The sequence below is a fragment of the Denticeps clupeoides genome, chromosome 8 (genome assembly GCF_900700375.1).
Source record: "Denticeps clupeoides chromosome 8, fDenClu1.1, whole genome shotgun sequence".
Classification (NCBI taxonomy): domain Eukaryota; kingdom Metazoa; phylum Chordata; class Actinopteri; order Clupeiformes; family Denticipitidae; genus Denticeps; species Denticeps clupeoides.
Genome location: NC_041714.1, coordinates 20,704,313 through 20,728,414, shown reverse-complemented (window position 1 = coordinate 20,728,414; position 24,102 = coordinate 20,704,313). Strand labels below are relative to the sequence as shown.

The following is a 24,102-nucleotide window of genomic DNA, read 5'->3' as shown; positions in this document are numbered from 1 at the left end:
AACATGACCCATTTACCAACTCGAAATCAAAAGCAGCATCACAGGCCAGAATCAGAATCAACAGTCTGGTCCAAGCACTTTCGCAGCACATCTGTCAAAAATTGAAGTACTTCTGCTGTAGACAAACATGCCAGCTGTGTTGTGACAAAGCAGATGCTACATTTACAGGAAATAGGGGAAAAAAAAAAAAAAAAAAAGACTAAGTCTTTAAGTCTACTGTATCATCCCCTTAAATGAACTTGGCATTGATTACATTTGATCATAGCTGCAACTTTTTTTTTTATTTTTTATGGTATAACAGCTATAAACATTGATTCCTAAAAAGAAATGGCAAGGATCATATTCTCAAAAATTAACATGTAAACATTAAGCCAAAATGAACAGAAATAAATTATCAGTAAATTCTGTATCGAATCATGGCAATGGCCTGGCATTCCTACCACAGCTACCTTTTTTTCAACATTTTTTCAACAGATGAATGAATGAAGCTTATAAACCTCTACACCTCATCAGGCCCAGCTAGACCCCAGAAAAAGTGCTGAAAATGTGAAACCCCTCAGTTGCATTAAGCAATCATGTTCACAAATCAAATCAAGTATTTGCACATAACAAAATGCTTATACAAAAAATAAAGTTTCATATAGAAAAATTACAAAATCACCTTAAAAAAAAAAAAAAAAAAAAAAGTGCTCTCTTAGGTAAGGCACATCTATAAAGAAGGAAAAGTTGATCCCTGACACATGATATCATGTGACAATCACGTTTGAAGCATGCCAACAGGCTGAATATATTACCAGAATTACTAGCTGTGTTAGTGTACTTTGAACATGACGTAATTTTAACAAAAAATAGCAGACAAAATGCCTTTCCCTGTCATCTGCTGACGCTACACAGAATTCCCTTCTTGACTATTTGCCTAGAACGTAGGCAATACCCGATAGCACATCAAGCCCTTGAGCATAAAGCCCATCATGCCGACCCATAGTCTGGTGTGGTTCCAGAACACCTGTTTCTTCCAATAAAGCAAGTTTGCTTACAAAATGCACTAAAATCGGTATAACTAGTATTTTCGAGAGATATTCACATTGTTTTTCTCTGCCAGTTTGTGCCAAATCACATTTTCAAATATCCTGAAAGCCAACTGAATTGCCACAGAATTATGTTTTTTTTTGCAAGTGAACAAATTTACAAGGAAGAAAATGGAATATCAAGACTCATACAAGTCAACTATTTACCATTATCCATGTCAAGTATCTAACTACAATATTGTGGCTTTTATTTGCTCTGGTGTAAAAAGAATGTGTGTGGATTACTCCAAGACCTAAGACCACTGAGTCCTTCAAGTTTTCTAATCTCATTAATGCATGTGGGGGGGGAGAGGTGTATTTTTTCCCCGGTCATGTCCTCCAAGGATTATTCTCTCCTCCTCTTGAGTTTCACTGTGAATGGACTCGATGGACGGCCCACTGTTGCACTGTGCCCTTCCCAAACACCGTGTAAAAGGCCGCACCGAATATGTTAATGGCGGCCGAGATGTAGAACACAGTCCGCCACTCTCCAATAGTGTTCTGGAACAAAAACAAGCAGAGTAAAGTGTCATTCTTACTGTTAATTACTGATCAATATTATTATTATTATTATTACTATATTTCATACTAAAGCATGCACTGCAAAGGCATGACGCTCAAATTGAACTCTTTACATACATTTCTTGTGAGGGCTCTCCCTATGACTGGTCCAACCATGCCAGGAATTGTTGCGAAGGAGTTGGTGATTCCTAGTAAAACCCCAGCATAACTACAAGGAAGAAAACACGGGAAAAGGGTTTTTTCTTTTAATATAGTAGTATGTGGAACAGCCTGTATGAAAACGAATTATTTTGAAGAGTGTTGAATACAGTTAGTAAGACTAACAGAAGCGGCCCCTGTAATGAGTAACTGGACGCTCCGGATCAGAGCTGATCAGAGTACAGTGAAAGCTGTGGTCTTACGGAGGAGCAATGTCCAGGTGGTTGATATTAAAGCCAGAAGCGCTCAGGCCGCCCAGAGACGACGAGATGGTGAGGAAGACCACGGCCAGGATGTAGTTGCATTCGGTGTACCCGGCTGCTATCAAGAATATTGCAGGTCCAATCATGCCTGCGGAAACACAGACATAAAATTCGGCGACTTGACGCATGCAAACTCCACATAAAGATCACCCGGGTCGAGGTACACATACTGTGTGTATATACATATACAACTTCCTTACCGACGAGAGTGAGAGCCTTGCGCACGATGACAGTGCGAATCTGAAGGGTCTCTCTCAGGTAGTCTGCCAGCTGACCACCAAATAATGCCACCAGCCAGCAGCCAAGATATGGTAATGCAGACACCATTCCGTTCTACACACACACACACACACACACACACACACAGTGAATGATTTACGATCATCAGTTACTTCGACTGACATGTGATGGATGGTGTGATGTTGAGTCACCTGTTTGATACTGAAACCCAAAATATCATTCATATATGTGGGCAGCAGCGTCAGCAGTGTGTAGAATGCCCAGTTGTAGGAGAAATGGGCAACGACAATCGCCCACAGTGGCACAGACGTCAAAATGGACATCCAGGGTACCTGGTCAGTTGTAGAAGACAGCTACAAGAGGACAGAAAACACCAGCATTAAAAAAAAATTAAAAAATAATAATAATTTATCATTAGGAACATATCTTGAATACCAGAAGATAACTTTGGCAAAAACATGCTTATAACCATTCGGAAACAGAGTCATACCTCATTTTTAAGAGATGTAATGATGTAGAGTTTTTCTTTTTCTGATATTCTGGGGTGTGTTTCGGGGGTACTGCTAACCAGCAAGGCCCAGAGTACAAACCATAGCAGCCCAACAGCTCCTTAAATCAGCACAGAGATTCACAATTAGTTTGGCCGCTTCACTCCAGGGAATTCTCCCAAAAGAACATTCACGACACACACACACACTCACCAAACACGTAGAAAACGTACGTCCAGTCCAAGTAGAAACAAATCTGACTGGACAGGGGCAGGGCCACGACGGTTCCCAGCTGAGCACCTGAACAAATGCGTGTACGTCACCGGATAAGTATCGTGCGCGCGGGAATGCGGTCCGTGCTCCTTACCGGTGTAGGAGATGGTGAGAAGTCGGCTTCTTTCCAGGGGAGGGGCCCAGGACGCCCACATTGCATGCATGGCAGGAAACGTCACCCCCTGTTGGGGCAACGGAGAGCCGAATGGAAACGTCCGCAACAGAAAGTCAAGGATCTAAAATAGTGTTTAGGGGAGAGAAAAAAAAAAAAACCAACCTCTCCGATCCCTTCCAACACTCGGACAGCGATGAGGTACCCGGCTCCAAGATCCGCCGCCAGCGGAGTGAGCAAGGTGAAAACCACGGTGCCAAGGATACCGACTCCCAGAAGCCACTTGGCGCCGTACTTGCGGGCAAGGTAGCCGCCCGGGATTTGTGTGAAGATGTAGCCATAGAAAAAGGAGCCCAGGATCCACCCCTGAGTCTCCGAGTCCCAGTTATAAACGCTGGCCTGCAGCGGAAGGGGCAGCGGTCAAGCAGCAGGCACGCCCAACCACGTACCATAAAAGCCATAAAAACACAGCGTGCGTCTATAAAGTGAAGCGATTGTCATTGTGTGATACACAGCAGCACAGCACACGGTGCACACAGTGAAATGCGTCCTCTGCATTTAACCATCACCCTTGGTGAGCAGTGGGCAGCCATGACAGGCGCCCGACCTTCCGATTACGGGGCCGCTCATTAACCGCTAGGCCCCCACTGCCCACTGTTTGTGACGTGTACTGCAAAGGGGTGTAGGGGGTGCACCGGGGGGTCTCTCACGGTGTGGTTGTGGTTCGGCCGCGGCGGCCCGCTGTGGCTGGGGCAGACCGAGGAGCTGTGGTTGCCGCTGGAGCTGGAGTTCAGCATGTCCACCATGGCCACGCTGAGATTGACCCGCAGGGCGTACGCCACGAAGAAGGCGTAGCACGAAAGAACGGCCAGGCCATATCGGCAGGAGCAGCACGCACGGGCTCATGGGAGGAGAAAAGAAAATAGAATTAGTACAGTTCGCTGTGTACAAGGTGCAAAATGCCGACTTTAAACAGGTTCTTGTGGGAAATGGAACTCAATTTGACACTGGATGATGATATTTGGAAAAAGTGTTTGTTCTGGTTGTCATAAGGGGGTGGGGAGCCAAATATGGAAGGAATTTGACGAAGTCTAAAATTCGTTTTTTCAGGACACCACTAAAGTCTCTCAGCTCTGGGAGTGGGGGTAGCAATAAGTGCTGGACGAACTGTGGACGTTATCAAACGCACATATTCTGGGACTGTCCCACTGTTCAACATTTTTGGACTGAAGTTAAGGGGCACGTGGAAGGGCTCCATAAAAGCGAATCTTTCCTGGGACCCTTTAATGTGTCTACTGTACAAATTCCCAGATTGATTCATCTCCTACTAATGGCTGCAAGAAAAATGATAACTTATTGGTTGAAACCTGAACCACCCACAATCTCACAATGGATAAAAAAAAAATCAAAAAAAAAATCAGACAGTTAAATATAATGGAACAGTTGACAGCACAACTACAGTTGAAGACTCATCTTTGAAAGTTCAAAGCCTTGTTGGATAGGCCACTTATGTCTCTTTTAAGTTTATATGTTTGCTTTAAAGTTTGTCTATTTATTCATTTTTATAATTTTTTCCCTCCGTTTTTTATTGTAATTTTATATAACTTTATTTGAGAGCTTGGGCCCAATCTCAGGACTGTTGTTATTGTTTGTATTTACGTTGACTGTTGTTAATAAAAGTAAAACCACTCCACTCCATAAAACCACTCCAGATGGTCCAAAATATGGCAGCCCGCCTCATCTTCAATCAGCCAAAATACACCCATGTTACACCTCTTCTTACCTCCCTCCACTGGCTCCCGGTAGCTGCTCGCATTGAGTTCAAATCCTTGATGCTGCCTACAGGGCTGTAAATGGAACTGCGCCCTCCTACATCAACACACTACTACCTAGCTACACTCCTACACGCTCTCTCAGATCGGCAAACGAAAGGAGACTAAAAATTCCTTCTTCACGGGGTCTCCGATTCCAATCATGTCTGTTCTCCGTTGTTGTCCCTGGCTGGTGGAACAACCTACCCTCCTCCACACGACTAGCCGAGACTATCACCACTTTTAAGAAGAAGGTGAAAACCCTCTTATTCCAAAAATATTACAGATAAATTTAACACATACACATGCATACACATTTAACAAACAAATACACAATGTATAAATACATTATAATTTTTCTTAGTCTAGCACCCAACACTCTCCGAGCATGTTCTTCAATGACAAGTCTAAGCCTTATCAGGGCTCTTAGTTTGTATACTTGATATTCTATAGAAATCGAACGAGAATTGCTGGTGTCTTCCCATTGTAAGTCGCTTTGGATAAAAGCGTCTGCCAAATAAAGTAAAGTAAAGTAAAGTAAAGTAAAAAAAAAGAAAAGGGGTTCTTGTGGAATGCATTTTGGAATTGCATGATATTGCTTTATGATTTTGCATGTTTTTTCCAAGTTAAAATGTCCTCTCTCTGTCCGCCGCGGGTATAAACCGAGAATTTGTGGGACCGCAGAATTAAAAAATAAAAGCTGCTTCCTCGTCCCGTGACAGAGATGCTGAGTCGAGACTCGCAGCGTTCCGCTTCCTGCGCGAACGTCAGCTGACGTCGGTCAACAAACCGCCACCAGCTACACGCAAGTCCGAAAAAAAGACGACCAGAAGAAGAAGGTGAAAAGTCGAGTTTAACTCTGTGGCGCCGGGTGCAGGTTTTACCTCTCGGGGCGTCTCCCTCCTCTTTACGCCGCAGCAGCGGCTTGGCGTAGTCGTCGGTCTCCGTGTCGGACGCGGAGACGTCCATGTCGCAGCCGGCGTGAGTTCAGGCCGCGGAGAGACGCGGCCACACCGTGACACCCCGGGGGCCCGACTGCGGGAGACAGCCGAGACGCCGCCTGCCCCTCACCGCCCGGAGCCTCTTCTGAACGCCGACGCCGCGCTGGTCACAGTGCCCCCCAGCGGCCCGGAGGGGGAACTACAGCTTCTAAATAAATGGCGATATATCCCAATGATGTGTTATCGATTCCTGGTGTGCCGACATTGAACATAGAGGGGCTTTTATTTTTTTCAGGCAAATATAACAGACAACTATGCTTCAATATGAAATTGACAGTGAAGTGATTGTCATTGTGAAACTATGACATGGTGCTTTGCTCGGTGGCACCTTGGTGGATTGGGATTCGAACCGGCAACCTTTTGATTACGGGGCCACTTCCTTAACCACTGCGTTTTCATTTTCATTTGCTTGTGAATTATTGGCAGTAATTATGCTGCATCAGAAATGAATCCTCTTTCCAGTCAAGCTATTTAAATGTAACATCTTGTCGTTATTTCCAAGCAACCAGGTCCTACGATGTCCAGAGGATCCATCAGAATTATAAATATTAAATGATACTAGTAGACCAATAGAAGGTCACGCAGTAGGGAAGTTCGAATCCCAGTTTTCCTCACCACTACTGGCAACGGTTTAGTCTGGATTCGTCCTGCTGTCCAAAGGTATCCACTAGAGATGAATTAGTGTATGTGTGGTGTCTGAGTGCTGGGATGGACTAAGTCAAGACTAGGTGTTTATGGAGAGTGAGCAACTAATATATCCAGTAAAGGCCAAAAGTTTGGACACACCTTCTCATTCAATGTGTTTTCTTTATTTTCATGACCATTTACTTAACAAAAAGTGGAGACCTGACCTCCACAGTCACCGGACCTGAACCCAATCCAGATGGTTTGGGGTGAGCTGGACCAACAAGTGCTAAACACCTCTGGGAACTCCTTCAAGACTGTTGGAGAAGCATTTCAGGTGGCGACCTCTTGAAGCTCATCGAGAGAATGCCAAGAGTGTGCAAAGCAGTAATCAGAGCAAAGAAACTAGAATATAAAACATGTTTTCACTTATTTCACCTTTTTTTGTTAAGTACATAACTCCACATGTGTTCATTCATAGTTTTGATGCCTTCAGTGAGAATCTACCAACGTAAATGGTCATGAAAATAAAAAAAAGACATTGAATGAGAAGGTGTCCAAACTTTTGGACTGTGCTTTACATATTAGCAGAACGCACAAATGAGAATTACAATTTCAAATTCAAAATGTACTTGTCACATACACAGTCATACACGATATGATATGCAGTGAAATGCTTTAGCGACTGCTACAGACTACAGTATTGCAAATATTGCAACTATACAATGCACCAGGGTGGTAGTAGCCTAGCAGGTAACACACTCGCCTATGAACCAGAAGACCCAGGTTCAAATCCCACTTACTACCATTGTGTCCCTGAGCAAGACACTTAACCCTGAGTGTCTCCAGGGGGGGACTGTCCCTGTAATTACTGATTGTAAGTAGCTCTGGATAAGGGCGTCTGGTAAATGCTGTAAATGTAAACCAATATGCAAATGTAGCGGTTCTTCTTCTGCGTTGTGTAATTTTTTTATTTCTTTTCTTGAACCGCAATGACGAGCCGACACCCAAGCGATTTTCCGTGCAAAGTGTATTCTCTGTACAAAAGCAAGGTCAGAATATCGCGTCACAAATCGCGTCTCTCTGCACCTCTCTCTACAATATACAGTAATAACAGAACATAAAGAAATATTCACAAAATAACACACATGCAAAATATTCCGAATATGTACATAAATTAAAATAGAAGCAATAACTTTTTACACACAAACCCCACGCACCTCTCACAGCTCATGCCATGTGTCTAAGAGAACTAAACCGGGTCTCCAACCCACTAACCCAAGGGCACGGCCGCATCCAACCACTTTTCGGGGGGTGATCAAAGTTTTAGAACCCACATAACTTTTTATAATAATCATAACTTGAACAAACAAAAATACAGAAACATATTTAACATAACCAAAAACATTAACACATTTTAACATTCTCCAATTAAACAAACACCCGGATTATCATTATAATTCCCTTACCCACATCAGAATACAGGTAAACAAAATAAAAGTCTTTAGAAAATAAGAAAATAAAAGACACAAGAAAGAAGAAATACACTTATAAATCTAGTGTAACCATTTAACTCCGGCACACAAATATTGCAAACATAACCAAATATTACACTTTTGTGTTTTTAACATAAAACATGTGTAACAGGTTGGGTGAAGGTGTGCAAATGAGTTGAGAAAAAGTAAAAAAGTTTGCGCAAGGATTCTGGGGGGATTGAGTCCAGAAGTGCTGGAGTGTATTAAAGTTCTGTCCTTTGTAGTGTCGATGTGGTTGAAGCTCGTATGTCCTGCAGGAAGAAGCTCCTCCTCGTTCTCTCTGTGTTGGACGTCAGGGAGTCGCTTCCCTGGTCGCAGCAGAGAGAAGAGTCCATTGTTGGGGTGGCTGAGGTCCTTCACCATCTTCCTGGCCCTGGTACAGCACCGCTTGCTGTAGATGGATTGAAGGTCAGGGAGCTTGGTACAGATGATGCGTTCAGCTGTTGGAACCACCCTCTGTAGGGCTCGCCTGTCATGCATGGTGCTGTTCCCAAACCAGGTTGAGATGTTTCCCGTCAGGATGCTCTCTATGGTGCAGGAGTAGACGTTCCTGAGCTCCTTGGAGAGCAGTCTAAAGTCTCTCAGGCGTCTGAGGTGGTAGAGACGCTGCCGGGCCTTTTTCACCACAGTGTTGACGTGGAGTACAGGAACTTGGACAGTAAACATACCACATTTAAGACAAACTGTTGCTTCCCCCAATCACAGCTGCTTCAGAAAAACAACAGCACTCAGTTCAACATTCTTGGGTTTATTTCTTTATTTCCCACAAGGTCATTTTAACACTGCTTCTGTAAAGAAGCTCCGATACGGTCTAAACAAAAAGAAGCTGTTTTAGAGTGGCCGTTTTATTCCATTTTACATAGCTGTTCACATCCTGTGTAGAAAAGTTGCAAAAAAGTGGAAATACAGAGTGTGAGCCTGTATTCAACTTTAATACCAATGTTGCCATTTCCGGAGAAACGTGAAAAGAGAAAAAGCCAGCATCCTAATCTGCTTTTTTCTTCTTCTTCTCCTTTTTCTTCTTCTTCTCCTTTTTCTTCTTCTTCTTCTTCCCGGCTTTCCCAGACAGCGCATCTTCCCCGTCGCTGATTTTGCCCTTTTCTGGTGTTTTTTTCTCCTTCGTCTTCACCTTGGACAGTGGGCCAGAGTTCCTCTCCTCCTCCTTTCCCTCGTCCCAGTGACGCTTTCGGGAAGCGCATGGACTTGACTCGCGACTCTCTTTAAAAGGCCTTGGTGGCGTTCTCCTCTCCTCTTTAACACAAGCGAGCTGATGCCCACTTGCAGCGTCACACCGTTTGTGGTGGTCCGTGCTCGCTGAACCGCCAGGGCGCTGCTCTCCTGTGTGTCTCTGTTCATAAAGAAAAGAACAAAAACGCTCAGGATGAATGTGGAAAAAGTGTTCTCATGTTCTAGCTGGTGAGCTTGGCCATTAAAAATGAGGGAATACCTTGAGCGCTTCGTTGCGTCTGTGACGATCGGCATGGCTCTGAGCACTGTCCATGTTCCCGAAGAACTCCTCACAAATATTACAGTAAAAGCCAATCACTGGAACCAGGAAATCCACGCCTGTAACGCAAGAGAAGACTTCCCATCTCATTACCTCGTCTGTCTGGCTTTCCGTACGCTCCGCAGACAAGACGTTTCATCGTCGGTGAACACAGAACTTCCCCTGATACTCAGGACTAACTGGCAGCAATTTCCAGATGCCATGGTTACACACTAGGAATGTCTGGACTGGAGTATTGATCAATATGATGCCATTTTAATTAACTGTTTTCTATAATAACGTTAAATCCCATAAATATGGTAAGTTGTTATATTCCACTGGGTGGTTGTAGTCTAGCCTATGAACCAGAAGACCCAGGTTCAAACCCCACTTACTACCATTGTTAGTTAGTTAGGTTAGGTGCAGTGATTGTCACATGTGATACGCAGCACACAGTGAAATTTGTCCTCTGCATTTAACCCATCACCCTGAGTGAGCAGTGGGCAGCCATGACAGGCGCCCGGGGAGCAGTGTGTGGGGACGGTGCTTTGCTCAGTGGCACCTTGGCAGATCAGGATTCGAACCGGCAACCTTCTGATTACGGGGGCGCTTCCTTAACCGCTAGGCCACCACTGCCCCACCACTGTGTCCCTGAGCAAGACACGTAACCCTGAGTGTCTCCAGGGGGGGACTGTCCCTGTAACTACTGATTGTAAATCGCTCTGGATAAGGGCGTCTGGTAAATGCTGTAAATGTAAATGTAAGCTCCAGTGCAACCCAGTGCAGCGCTTAAAGTGGGCCAAGCTTCAGTACCTTCCTCTTTTAAAATCCCCTCCAGTTCCTTGACATGGTGGTCTTTCCTCTTTTGCCTCTCCACTTCCTGCAACAGGACAAACAGATGAAGACACGGGACAATATTAATAAACCGGCCAACGTACGGTCCAGCGGTTCGAATCCTGGCCAGTCACCGTTTCCCTGCGTCGGGGGTTGGTGCTCTGGCGAGCGTGGCTTCCGCTTTCTGCCGAGAGCCAGCTTCTGTCCTCCACTTTCAGCTCTGTCAAGAGAACGTTTTTGAGACTGAGAAGATGCCTAACGCCGTAACTCCTGGTGCCGGTCACTCACATTTCCTTGAGTTCAAGACAACAGCACTGGCACGACTCAGACTTTCCTCACCTCTGGATGAAGACCGCGAAGGCTCAGATGCCGGCTTCTCTCTGGGACGTTCTCGTAACCTGGCCGCCATCTTGCATAATTCTGCCTTTCCAAAGTTCAGTCCAACGCTCTTGAGAAGATTCTTGATTTTCTCGCACTCCTCTTCACTCACCTTGACCTGCTCCTCGGCTGAGGCCGGCTCGTCGGGGGCCGCGAGCCTCGAACGGGTCATATCCAGAGCTTGTTTGGCTTGCTTTAGGATGTGATTCATGCCGGGGTCACCAAGTATGCCCTTAATGATCTGATGCCGGGGAGAACCCGTGACAGGCGTCCGACTCTCGCCTGGCCTCGTCTGGGACGGCAGAGATTCTTGATCTCCGTAGAGAAATTTCTCCTCATCGTCAATGTCGATGTCCACTGCCGTCTCCTTCTCTTGTGGTTTTTCACTACAGACTCCCATCATGCTTAGGATCCTGGAGAAGCCGCTGCCATCTTGCCGGACCCTTTCGTGCGGCAAGAGAGAGCTGTCACCGGCATCAAGCTGATCTTCACCAGGTTTCTTGTCCTTAAGATTAAAGGAGGTCACCATCCCTCTGGAGAAGTCAGCATCCAGGAGTGGACTTAAAGACTCCTTACCCTGAAAACGGAAAACACAAGATGTCTGTTTTCATTCTGAATATAGTTCATATGACTAATTTCTAGGGCTGCGACAAAAAATGTATGAATGTGTGTGTGTGTGTGTGTGTGTGTGTGTATATATATATATATATATATATAATCGTAATCGCAATGTCAGTCTGTGCGATTACATGAACGCAAAAAGCTGCGATTTAAATTATTAGTGCATGGATTGAATCGGCAACATATCACTCATTCTCTCAAAGTTTGCGAGCTGACTGAAGTCTCACTTCAGTCGATTGTGATGTGTTTGGTCACATGACTTTCGATTCGGTTCAATGGAGACCTCAAATTCGTGATTCGCATAGACATATGGATAGACGCCGCATGACGAGCTGCATCGTACGTCAACGTCGCCGCCATATTGCGATAGGCTGTGCTGTGGCGTGAAGCATATACACGTCTATGGAGAGAAGTGCATAAAATGCCTCACTCTTGTGCTGCTTGGGGCTGTACAAACCGCTGTACGCTCCAAACCAGATCCCGGGGGATTACATTTCATAGGTAAGGCTGGACAATTGTTTTGAATATATTTGGCCATTATAAAATCCCGTTTTATAAGTCTTAACCTTAGCTAAGCTAGGCTAAGCTAGCGAAGCTATGCATTCCTGTGTTCAAGTCAGCCTCCAAACAACATTTTGGCTAAACGTAGGCATTAACTATTTAGACTGTTCTTAGCTGTTTAGTTAACTTTTCTCAAACTTTGAAGGTTTCCTAAAGAAATTCACCTCAGTTTACAAATCTTAACCTTAGCTAAGCTAGCAAAGCTATGCATCTCTGTGTTCAAGTCAGCCTCCAAAAAACGTTTTGGTTAAACGTAAGAACTATAATACGGGATTTTATAATGGCCAAATATAATCAAAACAGTTGTTTAGCCTTACCAGGGTTTGTCGTTCGACAGTAATGTAAAGAGTTTTTTGTGATTATTTAATTTTGTAGAATATTGTATGAAAGCACTGGGCATTTCAAGTTGTTAAAAGTAGTTTGTATGTTTCACTTTGAAATGAAACATTTCACTATTAGTAATTTGTATGCGACTTTTCATTGATATACAAGCAAGTGTCTATCTTATCGCAATCGCATATCGCAATATTGATCTCAATAATTGCAATATGTCTTTTTCCCCAAATCGTGCAGCCCTAATATATGTAACCTAAAATACCAGTGCAAATAATATTTTAACCATGTGTTTACTTTTTTTAAATGATTACCTTCAATGTTCTAATAAGCTGAGATGCTAAATTTACATTTCAAATATTTATCAAACTTACATTTCAAAATATTTGATCATGTCTTACACTCAGTAGTGACAGGGACAGTCCCCCCCTGGAGACACTCAGGGTCAAGTGCCCTGCTCAGGGACACAATGGTAGTAAGTGGGGGTGTGTGTAGGCAAGGAACTCACGATGCGATACATATCACGATACGATTATATCATGATCTATTGTGATACTGTACATATACTGTACGATATTCTACAGGTGACTGGAAATGTAAAAACATTAATAATTCAGACAAAACAGCATAACTTAGAACTGAACTTTGGACTAAATTTGCATACAAAAAACATTATTTTCTAACACCCCTAATAGTAAGTGTGATTTGACCCTGTAGTTGTCTGGTTCAGAGGCGAGTGTGTTACCTACTAGGCAACGTCCACGCAAGCATCTAATTTTGAACATAAAACCATTAGCATAATATATATATATATATATATATATATATATATATATATATATATATACACACACACACACACACACACACACACACACACACACACACACACACACACACACACACACACACACACTATAGAACTGGGTCAAATAATTGAATTTTTATGAAAGATATGGCTTCTAATGATTACAAAAATAGCACAATTGAGAATTCTGTTAAATTCCATCTAGCATCTTAGTAAAAAATGTGTATTTATAAGTTGTCTTATTTATTTATTTCTGTCACTTATTTATTTAATTTTTTATTAATTTACTGTTCAAGTTCAGTAAAAATGAAGGAACAATTGCTTCAGACATCTGGGGAAAAGAAATCATGATTTTGCATTGTTTCATTTTGTGCACGAAATGAACCCAACCTGAACGGTAATGTAACGTAAGAGGAAACTGGCGCTGAGTAAACCCACAAAAAACACACAACATTAATTTCAGATGCAGCACAATCAGGCCCAATAATTCACACAACAAATGAAAATCGTGGGAATGGTGAAAATCCCGTTACCACAGTACCTCGTTACTTTTCCCGTGGAGAAATAGATTCTGCAATAATCTATATTGAAGCGTAGTTGTCTGAGAAAGACAAGCCCTTCTAAGTAGAATGCCGGAACACCGGGAACATGCAGGAAGTAGTACCTGATTCCTTAAGTAGGCGTTCTTTACTACGGACAGGTGCTCCTCCAGCTCTTTGCTCTGTAAGACCTGCTTGAGTTCTTGGAAGACACTTGGCACTTTGCCGGAGCACAGACTGCTGCTGCTGCTGCTGGCATGGCTGGCGCGGTCTCCAGCACTCCAGTGGGCGTGGTCTATGCTCCGCCCGTAACCGGAGTCGCTTTTGGCCTGATACTGACGCCTCTCCTGGCTCCGGCTCATGCTGCGCGGTCGGCTCTTGCTCCGGGCGCGGCTCTTGCTCCGGGCGCGGCTCTTGCTCCGGGCGCGGCTCTTGCTCCGGGCGCGGCTCTTGCTCCGGGCGCGGCTCTTGCTCCGGGCGCGGCTCTTGCTCCGGGCGCGGCTCCTTCCACGACTACGACTGCGTCGCCTCGGCGATGGGCTCTGGTCCTTCCCTCCGTCCAAGCTCTGTCTGTAGTAGCCATGCTTCTCTGAATAAGATGATCCGTGATCTCGACGTTCGGTTTTTCCAAACCTCTCCTTAGCAGCCAGCGATTGGAGGAACTCTTCCCCTGCTCTTTCACTGCAACAATAACATTATTACCAATAAAAATTAAAAAACAAGTATTAAAGGCTCCTGCTTGGCATAGCAATGAAACAACATCTAAAAGTGACAGATAATCTGATTAAGAATTTGGCAGTGGTGGCCTAGCGGGTAAAAACCCGTAATCAGAAGGTTGCCGGTTCGAATCCCGAGTCGCCAAGGTGCCACCGAGCGAAGCACCGTCCCCACACACTGCTCCCCGGGCGCCTGTCATGGCTGCCCACTGCTCACCAAGGGTGATAATTAAATACAGAGGACACATTTCGTTGTGTGCATTGTGTGCTGTGCTGCTGTGTCTCACAATGACAATCACTTTGCTTTCAATGAATTGCTGTTTACCACTCGCTTCCAGGACGCTCATGGACTATTCATGTCTGATTGCTAAGCACCCTAGGATGGATAATACTGATTTTCTAAAATCTTGTTGTTAAAAGGTCCCCTGACATTAAAACCTTTTGCTTTTATTTTGGTCTCGTTGGTCCCCTAATACTGTGTCTGAAGTCTCTTTCCGAAATTCAGCCGCTGATCCAGTCCCACAATGTGATTTCCCAGGATGTGCCGTTTCGGTGTCTGTAGCTTTAAATGCTAATGAGGAGGAGAGAGGCGGGACGAGGAGGAGAGCGGCCTATAGAGGTTGAGCGGCCATTCGTGGAAATTACCACGATGGCCATGAGAGAGTCGGCGGAGCTACTTTTTTAGGTGGGAAATTCTCTGGGCTGGAAAAAGCATGAGAAACGTGAGATGACTTTTCCCCTTGTGACGTCACAAGGGGACAAATTCCAGATCCGACCACCTGAGCTGCCGCTTTCTGAACGGTCCAGAACGACCAAAGCACTATTTACACCCATCAGCTACTTTTTGAACGGGCTGCCCACCTGCCGTCCAGGCTGCGCGACTCGGCCGCTGCGGGCGTCCAGCTCTGGGGAAGGCTGGGAGGCGGAAGTATGTGCTGGTTGCCCAGAGTGATCACCATGCTGTGGTCCACGGACAGGCTGCTGAACGGCCGCGTCTGGGTGAGGCCGAATAAAGCATTAGCGGCGATTACCGAGATTCAAGGCCAAATTAATGAGGAATAAAGAGCCTCACGTCCACGAACGTCTCCTTGGGACCGGGACCGTGGCACTCGCTCTCCGCTCCGGGGACGAAAGGACCGGCGGCTCTGACCGGGAGCCGCGTCCCGAACACCGGGGACGGCGGGACGTGATACGTCGCTCCGTACGGAGACCCGAAACGGGCACCGAAGGGGGACGGAGGTCCGCCGTGCGCGAAGCCTCTCGGCGGAAATTCTCCTGGGCTGTTGTGCAGACCGCGATACATTCCGGCATTAAGAGGCCGCGTCGCGACTACGTCGATGTTAGGGAGGTTTTTAACCGGAGCGAGTTGCGCGAACTCGAACCGCGTTCAAGCCGCCCGGCCTCTTCTGTTTACGGCGCAGCCGGTTCGGCGTTCCGCGCATGGCGCCCTCTAGCGGCGCGGCGGCGCTAAGGCCTCACGGGGCACAGTGAGGAGTCTCAACGGGGACATGATGCAGGAAAAAAATATTTAGGTTGAAAGGTGGTAGAATGAAAAACTGGTCGTGTGACAATCCAAGCCACCTGACCTGGGACCTGCGGGACCACCAAGGTGGCACTGAGCAAAGCACCGTCCCCACACACTGCTCCCTGGGTGGCTGTCGTGGCTTCCCACTGCTCACCAAGGGTGATGGTAAAATACAGAGGACACATTTCACTTTGTCACAGTGTGCTGCAGTGCGTCACAATGACAATCACTTCACTTTCATTTACATTTAAGGCATTTGCCAGACGCCCTTATCCAGAGCGACTTACAGCGTGCTTCCATGTTACCATCGATGAAGTGATCAATTCTGGTTCACTAGGACCCCCAACTATGAATACAATCTTTTTACTCACTCTGCTGTAGATTCTATACAGAAGTCAGACAATAAGAAGGTTACATGTTCATCTAAATGTTCTCTAAAGAGGAAGGTCTTGAGCTGCACAGCGACTGTGCTGTTCTGAACTTATGGTGAAGTTCATTCCAAGACGGAGAAGAGTCTAGATGAGCGTCTTCCTTTTACCTTCAGAGATGGAGGGACCAGGCGAACAGTACTGCGAGGTATACGAGGTGCAGTGCGAGGTGTTATAAGGGCTGTGAGGTAGGATGGGGCTACTGCACGTTTGGCTTTGTAGGCTTTTATGCAGTACTTATCATGTTGATAATGCATTCCTGTAATATGTAAAAGATTGCGGTGTAATTTGGCATGTCACAAAGAAGTTGAAGTTGAGCTTTATTGTCATTTCAGATACATACACAGTAAACAGTACATAGTGAATCGTTTCTCTGGAACCTGGTGCTACATGCAAAATTTAATATTAAATACTGACATAAAGTGGCCGTGTGCTACCCAGACCAACCAGGGCAGTGCAACAGTAACATTTAACAAAAAAAACATTTACACAGACTAAACAAGTGAAATGAATAATAAACGTGCGTAAAGTAAAAATAGTGCAAATACTGCTGTGCAAATTGGAACGGTGCAATAATAGGAGCTATTGCTCAATATAACAGAGGTAGAGTGTGTATATCTGTCCAGAGTGTTCAGGTGTCTGGTGGCCTGTGGAGATGAAGCTGTTACACAGTCTGACAGCGAGGGCCCGAATGCTTTGGCACCGGATGGTAGGAGCGTGACGAGTGCATGTGCATGCTGGTGGCTTTCCGGATGCAGCGTGTGTTGGTAAATGGCCTTAATTAGCAAAGCCACCACACAGCACGAAAGTAGTCAGGAAATGTAACAAGCTTATAGGGTCGTATCTATATTAGAGGAATGCATTGTCAACACGCCAAGTACTGAATAAGGACTACTTCCTCATGCTTCACACCCAGCAGGCCTCAGGTGAGGCCACATGACCGTTTTTTTCCAAGAACACATCGCTCTTTCCAAGAACACCTCACCTAATTAATCTTCTACCATGTCACAGTTGTGTTTTTGTGGTGGTAGTAGCGTAAATAATAGATAGGACCAAGGAACCATTTCACAGGACGCCAGACTACTAGGGGGCATCACAACATTACACGTCATGACAGTGGACGGGCTGCGGAAGCTGCGATCCAGGTCTGGATTTTGCGTTTATATGGACATAGATATATGTGCACCAGATGCTGCGTTGAATGGCGCGTCCGAGGGAGCGGATGTGTCAATGGAGCCGCCATCATGGGAAGGGCTGGCGCTCCTTTAAAATGAATGAACATCCATCAGGGCCATGGTGGAGTACATAATTGCAGGACAATAAACCAGCAAATTTGTGAGGTGTTTTTTATTGTCTTGGATGGTTTCCAGTATAGCACAATTTTATGTTTAAACGTGAAAATGAAATTGATTGTCATTGTGAAACACTGCAGCACAGCACACGGTGACACAACGAAATGTTTTATTTTACCATCACCCTTGGTGAGCAGAATCTGCATACAGTTACTTTTTCATTCAAAAAAAAGCTAAATTACACTTCTAACTATAGAAAGAGCAAGTCCACACACAGAGGTATTTTGTATAGATTTGTCAAGAACTGCAATATATATTGTAGTAGACAGGCTCCACGATGGGGAAGGAAGAGATGTTGACACAGCGGAGTAGCTCAGAGAAGCCTTTTGTTAGCTAGCACCTTTAAACCAGATACCAGAACAAGATGTCAACAGCAGGGAGCCATTCACCCAAGATCATTACATGCTCCTACCTGCTCCAATTACTCCCAACTACCAGGCAACAGCCCACTAAATCCCCCAACCCTCACCTTAATGGTGGGTACAACCTTAACTAACTAACCCCAGAGGCGGCCCTTTTACTAATTTGGCCAGCCCTATTGGCTGCCAACACTACAATACTTTCCGGACTTTCTACTCCCAGCTCTATACTTCTGAATTTCCACAAGATTGTACTCTGATGGACAAAAATTCCTCTGAGAATAAAAGACATATATACTACAAACCAATTAGAAGGTGCAAATGACTCAGAGAGAGAAAGTGCACTGGAACAGATGGGTTTTGAGTGAGGATTTAAAGGGCGAGACAGAATTAATATTTCTGAGCTTGGGTGATACTGAGTTCTGAGAGAATCAAATGGATGGAAGAAGATGATCTGATCGTATGAGAGGGAGTTGCAACCTGGAGAAGGTCAGACAGATATGGAAGGCCAAGGCCCTGAATGGCCTTAAACGCTAACAGAATAATTTTGAATTCAACCTGAGACTTAACCAGGAGCCAGTGGAGTTGCTGCAAATCAAAAGTTGTATGATGAATAGGAGTTGTAGTAACGATGCAGGCGGCTCAATTCTGAACCATTTGAAGCTTATGGAGAGTTTTGTGAGGAAGATCGTAAATTAGGGAGTTAAAATAATCCAAACGAGAAGTGATAAAACTGTGAACCAGGATGGCAGTAGTATGGTGGGTGAGGGAGGGATGGAGGAGTTTGATATTAAGAAGATGAAGAAAAGACTTCTGATGAGGATGACACCCAACTCTTAACCTTCTCAGAGGACAAGATGGAACAGTTATCAATATCAAATGAAATACTGTCAGTTTTGTATAATGTTGATTTAGTATCAATAAGTAGGATTTCAGGTGTATCACTGTTTAATTTAAGTAAATTTGAGACAGAATGCAGATGAGAACAGATAAGATGGCAGAGAATCTGGGGGTTGGATAAAGTTCATATACAATGAGAACAGTGACATTGTGTTACCTTCATCTGAGCAAATTAAAACAAAGTAGTAGTTGTGTGAATTACCCAGTCTTTTTAATGGACCAGTTAAAGAGCATACCATAAGACAGGACACTTCAAACATCAAATTTATAAATGAGTTTAGTTTTTACAAAGGTGTTGGTCAAATGAACACAGTCGGGTTCACAGGCTCCTCCTGCCACGCACTGAATGATTCGGTGAACGAATCTTTTTAGTGATCCGATTCTAAAGATTCAGAACATCTAAAAGAACTGCCGTGCCCATCACTACCCGATACCATCCACCTTTGTGCCCAGCCCTGCTTCTGGACGCAAATTATCACAGCAAAAAAGAAAAAGGTTTTTATATGTCGCGCTCTTTTTCCCCGTTACTTTTCCAGACTTTTTATCAGAATGCACTGCACTCATAAATACGCGGTGACGTATCCTTTATCCTCTACCAGGATAAAATTATTTGCCGTGTGAACATGAAGAACGGTCAAGGGGAGCCAAGAGAGAAGGCCTACCAAGATATGCGCTCCAAATGGGAGGCTGACTTAAAAAAGAGGCAGGCCATGCTGAAGCAAACAGAGAAGGAAAACCAACAGGCAGACTGTGGTTTTATTAAGACGGCAGCAGACCTAAACAAGAGGGAGGCCGCGCTGAAACAAAAAGAAAAGGAGTACCAACAGGCCAAACGTGGCTTTAACAAGATGGAGGCTGACTTAAAAAAGAGGCAGGCCATGCTGAAGCAAACAGAGAAGGAAAACCAACAGGCAGACTGTGGTTTTATTAAGACGGCAGCAGACCTAAACAAGAGGGAGGCCGTGCTGAAACAAAAAGAAAAGGAGTACCAACAGGCCAAACGTGGCTTTAACAAGATGGAAGCAGACTTAAAAAAGAGGGAGGCGATGCTGAAGCAAAGAGAGACGGAGGACCAACAGGCAGAATGTGGCCTTAACAAGGGAGAAGGCGACTTAAAAAAGAGGGAGGACGTGCTGAAGCAACGAGAGAAGGAAAACCAACAGGCCAAATGTGGCTTCAACAAGAAGGAAGTCGACTTAAAAAAAGAGGGAGGTGGTGCTGAAGAAAAGAGAGAAGGAGAACCAACAGGCCAAATGTGGCTTCAACAAGAAGGAAGTCGACTTAAAATAGAGGGAGGTCGTGCTGAAGAAAAGAGAGAAGGAGAACCAACAGGCAGAATGTGGCCTTAACAAGAGGGATGCAGAATTAAACAAGAGGGAGGCCGTGCTGAAGAAAAGAGAGAAGGAAAACCAACAGGCCAAAAAAAGAGGGAAGTCATGCTGAATCAAAGACAGAACAATTAGAACACGAGTTCAACAAATGCAATAAAGTTTCCATCTCACCCTTTAGTCTCAATGTTATGTCATATTTTGTATTATATTGGTATCATAATTTGTATTTTTTTATTGGTATATATGCTAGTTGTCTTCTTTTTAATCTGGCTTTGTGCTATCCTACTTTCTTTATTACACACAGTATTTGAGATACCTCTCCGGCTCTGGTACTGCACCTAATTTTGTTTTACTTGTTACAATGACAATAAAGATATTCTGATTCTGAATTCCCCCAAAGGCTCTTACTGACAATTACATCAAGTGTTATTCAAAGAGTCAATATTTGCAGTGTTGGCCCTTTTTGTTCAAGTCAAGTCAACTTCATTTCTAGAGCATTTTAATAGCAGTTCCACTGCACCAAAGTGCTGTACAAGCATAAAAAGACCTACAAATATACATGAAAAGAACAAAGTAAAATATATGGACAGTAGAGGCTACCAAATAGGAATAAGAGAAAAAAAATCAACAGCTTTAGACCTTTAAAAATTAGGGAGGGCTGAAAAGAACAATATAAAACAATATAAAACCCAAATTCCAGAGGAAATTTTGATGGGCCTGTCCGAGCTTTTGTCACAGGAGCGGGCATGGCCTCCTGATCTGTAGTTAGCTGTAAAATCAGCCGATGTTATCAAAGTAGCCGATGGAGCAGGCGGTCATGTGAAACTTGGTGACATTTAGAACGTGTTGAAAATTTAGCCTGCTAATGCTAGCATGATAATGTCAACAATTCTAACAGGCTGTGGCCAAGATGCGTCACACAAAATTTGGTGACGTTTTGACCATGTTAAAAAATTAGCATGTTAGCATGATTATGCTAGCATGCTAACATCAAAAACGCAAACAGAGCATGGCCAAGATGCGTCACGTTAAATGTGGTGACGTTTGTGTTTGTTAAATGTGGTGACCATCTGGACACAAAATCTGCTTCATTTATTCAGTCCTTTTTAACTAATTATGGTGTCTCTGATGTATGGCGCTCTCTCTACCCTAATGGAAGAGTGTACTCCTTTTTTACACAGGCCCACCACACTTATTCTATTCTATGATTATTTTCTAATTGATAATCAGTTGATCTCTCTTGAGCATAGTGATATCTAATCATGCCCCTGTTGTGCTATCCATGACCTTTCCTGATGTCCCCCAATACAAGAGACATTGGCGTTTTAAATCAACCCTCCTAGCAGACAATAATTTTTTTTAATTCATGTTATTTTAATTCAATAACATTCTTTTATCAAACAAACACTACACCTGAAGTTTATGGAGAGTTTTGTGAGGAAGATCGTAAATTAGGGAGTTAAAATAATCCAAACAAGAAGTGATAAGACTGTGAACCAGGATGGCAGTAGTATGGTGGGTGAGGGAGGGATGGAGGAGTTTGATATTAAGAAGAAATACTTCTGTTGAGCATGACACCCAGACTCTTAACCTTCTCAGAGGACAAGACGGAACAGTTATCAATATCAAATGAAATACTGTCAGTTTTGGATAATGTTGATTTAGTACCAATACGTAGGATTTCAGTTGTATCATTGTTTAATTTAAGGAAATTTGAGCAGAATGCAGATGAGTACAGATAAGATGGCAGAGATTCGGGGGTTGGATAAAGTTCATACAGGGAGTGCAGAATTATTAGGCAAATTAGTATTTTGTCCACATCATCCTCTTCAGGCATGTTGTCTTACTCCAAGCTGTAAAGCCTCGAAAGCCTACTACCAATTAAGCATATTAGGTGATGTGCATCTCTGTAATGAGAAGGGGTGTGGTCTAATGACATCAACACCCTATATCAGGTGTGGATATTATTAGGCAACTTCCTTTCCTTTGGCAAAATGGGTAAAAAGAAGGACTTGACAGGCTCAGAAAAGTAAAAAATAGTGAGATATCTTGCAGAGGGATGCAGCACTCTTAAAATTGCAAAGCTTCTGAAGCGTGGTCATCGAACAATCAAGCGTTTCATTCAAAATAGTCAACAGGGTCGCAAGAAGCGTGTGGAAAAACCAAGGCACAAAAATAACTGCCCATGAACTGAGAAAAGTCAAGCGTGCAGCTGCCAAGATGCCACTTGCCACCAGTTTGGCCATATTTCAGAGCTGCAACATCACTGGCGTGCCCAAAAGCACAAGGTGTGCAATACTCAGAGACATGGCCAAGGTAAGAAAGGCTGAAAGACGACCACCACTGAACAAGACACACAAGCTGAAACGTCAAGACTGGGCCAAGAAATATCTCAAGACTGATTTTTCTAAGGTTTTATGGACTGATGAAATGAGAGTGAGTCTTGATGGGCCAGATGGATGGGCCCGTGGCTGGATTGGTAAAGGGGAGAGAGCTCCAGTCCGACTCAGACGCCAGGTGGAGGTGGAGTACTGGTTTGGGCTGGTATCATCAAAGATGAGCTTGTGGGGCCTTTTTCGGGTTGAGGATGGAGTCAAGCTCAACTCCCAGTCCTACTGCCAGTTTCTGGAAGACACCTTCTTCAAGCAGTGGTACAGGAAGAAGTCTGCATCCTTCAAGAAAAACATGATTTTCATGCAGGACAATGCTCCATCACACGCGTCCAAGTACTCCACAGCGTGGCTGGCAAGAAAGTGTATAAAAGAAGAAAAACTAATGACATGGCCTCCTTGTTCACCTGATCTGAACCCCATTGAGAACCTGTGGTCCATCATCAAATGTGAGATTTACAAGGAGGGAAAACAGTACACCTCTCTGAACAGTGTCTGCGAGGCTGTGGTTGCTGCTGCACGCAATGTTGATGGTGAACTGATCAAAACACTGACAGAATCCATGGAGGGCAGGCTTTTGAGTGTCCTTGCAAAGAAAGGTGGCTATATTGGTCGCTGATTTGTTTTTGAATGTCAGAAATGTATATTTGTGAATGTGGAGATGTTATATTGGTTTCACTGGTAAAAATAAATAATTGAAATGGGTATATATTTGTTTTTTGTTAAGTTGCCTAATAATTATGCACAGTAATAGTCACCTGCACACACAGATATCCCCCTAAAATAGCTAAAAATAAAAACTACTTCCAAAAACATTCAGATTTGATATTAATGAGTTTTTTGGGTTCATTGAGAACATGGTTGTTGTTCAATAATAAAATTATTCCTCAAAAATACAACTTGCCTAATAATTCTGCACTCCCTGTATACAATGAGAACAGTGACTTTGTATTCATCTGAGCAATTGTGTGAATTATCCAGTCCTTGTAATGGGCCAGTTAAAGAGCATACTATAAGATAGGACAGGAGTTTAGTTTTTACAAAGGTGTTGGTCAAAGGAACAGATATGTAAATTAGTTATTTATAATTAGAGTTCATGAGGAGTATTGAACTTTACGCAATACGTAACATTTATTCAAGCATAGTGATTAAGATTCCCCCATTTCATTCTAACTAAAAAACATGAAGCACTTCTTTCTCCAGAAGAAAAAATATGATATACCCATGTATCCCCATCCACATGAACTGTATCTGTCATTCTTGACATTAGTCAGTAGTGAAACTAAGTTTTTTCATCTTCCCAACAGCAACCCTGAAATTGTTTATTCACATTCACATCATTTATCAGACCCCCTTATCTAGAGTAGTTATCACTAGTTACAGTCTCCCTGGGGACACTCAGGGCAA

General features: G+C 43.9%; 2 protein-coding genes across 3 annotated transcripts; both read right to left on the bottom strand.

Moving 5' to 3' along the window:
• Positions 1-204: 204 nt before the first annotated feature.
• On the bottom strand, positions 205-6,060 carry slc17a5 (solute carrier family 17 member 5). Its single transcript, XM_028989066.1, has 11 exons — positions 5,859-6,060; positions 3,874-4,064; positions 3,329-3,562; positions 3,146-3,233; positions 2,992-3,078; positions 2,781-2,899; positions 2,482-2,643; positions 2,251-2,383; positions 1,991-2,138; positions 1,707-1,797; positions 205-1,568 (listed from the first exon to the last, which is right to left on the bottom strand). Exons 1-11 carry the CDS (start codon positions 5,941-5,943, stop codon positions 1,437-1,439), a joined length of 1,470 nt encoding a protein of 489 aa, XP_028844899.1. The 5' UTR covers positions 5,944-6,060; the 3' UTR covers positions 205-1,436.
• A 2,806-nt stretch (positions 6,061-8,866) lies between these two features.
• Positions 8,867-15,819, bottom strand: LOC114795574 (zinc finger protein 318). Of its 2 annotated transcripts, none has more exons than XM_028989050.1 (8): positions 15,483-15,819; positions 15,272-15,405; positions 13,820-14,375; positions 10,794-11,409; positions 10,559-10,674; positions 10,434-10,500; positions 9,582-9,700; positions 8,867-9,482 (listed from the first exon to the last, which is right to left on the bottom strand). In XM_028989050.1, exons 1-8 carry the CDS (start codon positions 15,711-15,713, stop codon positions 9,120-9,122), a joined length of 2,202 nt encoding a protein of 733 aa, XP_028844883.1. In that variant the 5' UTR covers positions 15,714-15,819; the 3' UTR covers positions 8,867-9,119. The 2 variants fall into 2 exon arrangements, with proteins under 2 accessions (XP_028844883.1, XP_028844885.1); XM_028989052.1 differs by having other exon boundaries at positions 10,589-10,674.
• Between the last annotated feature and the right edge of the window lie 8,283 nt (positions 15,820-24,102).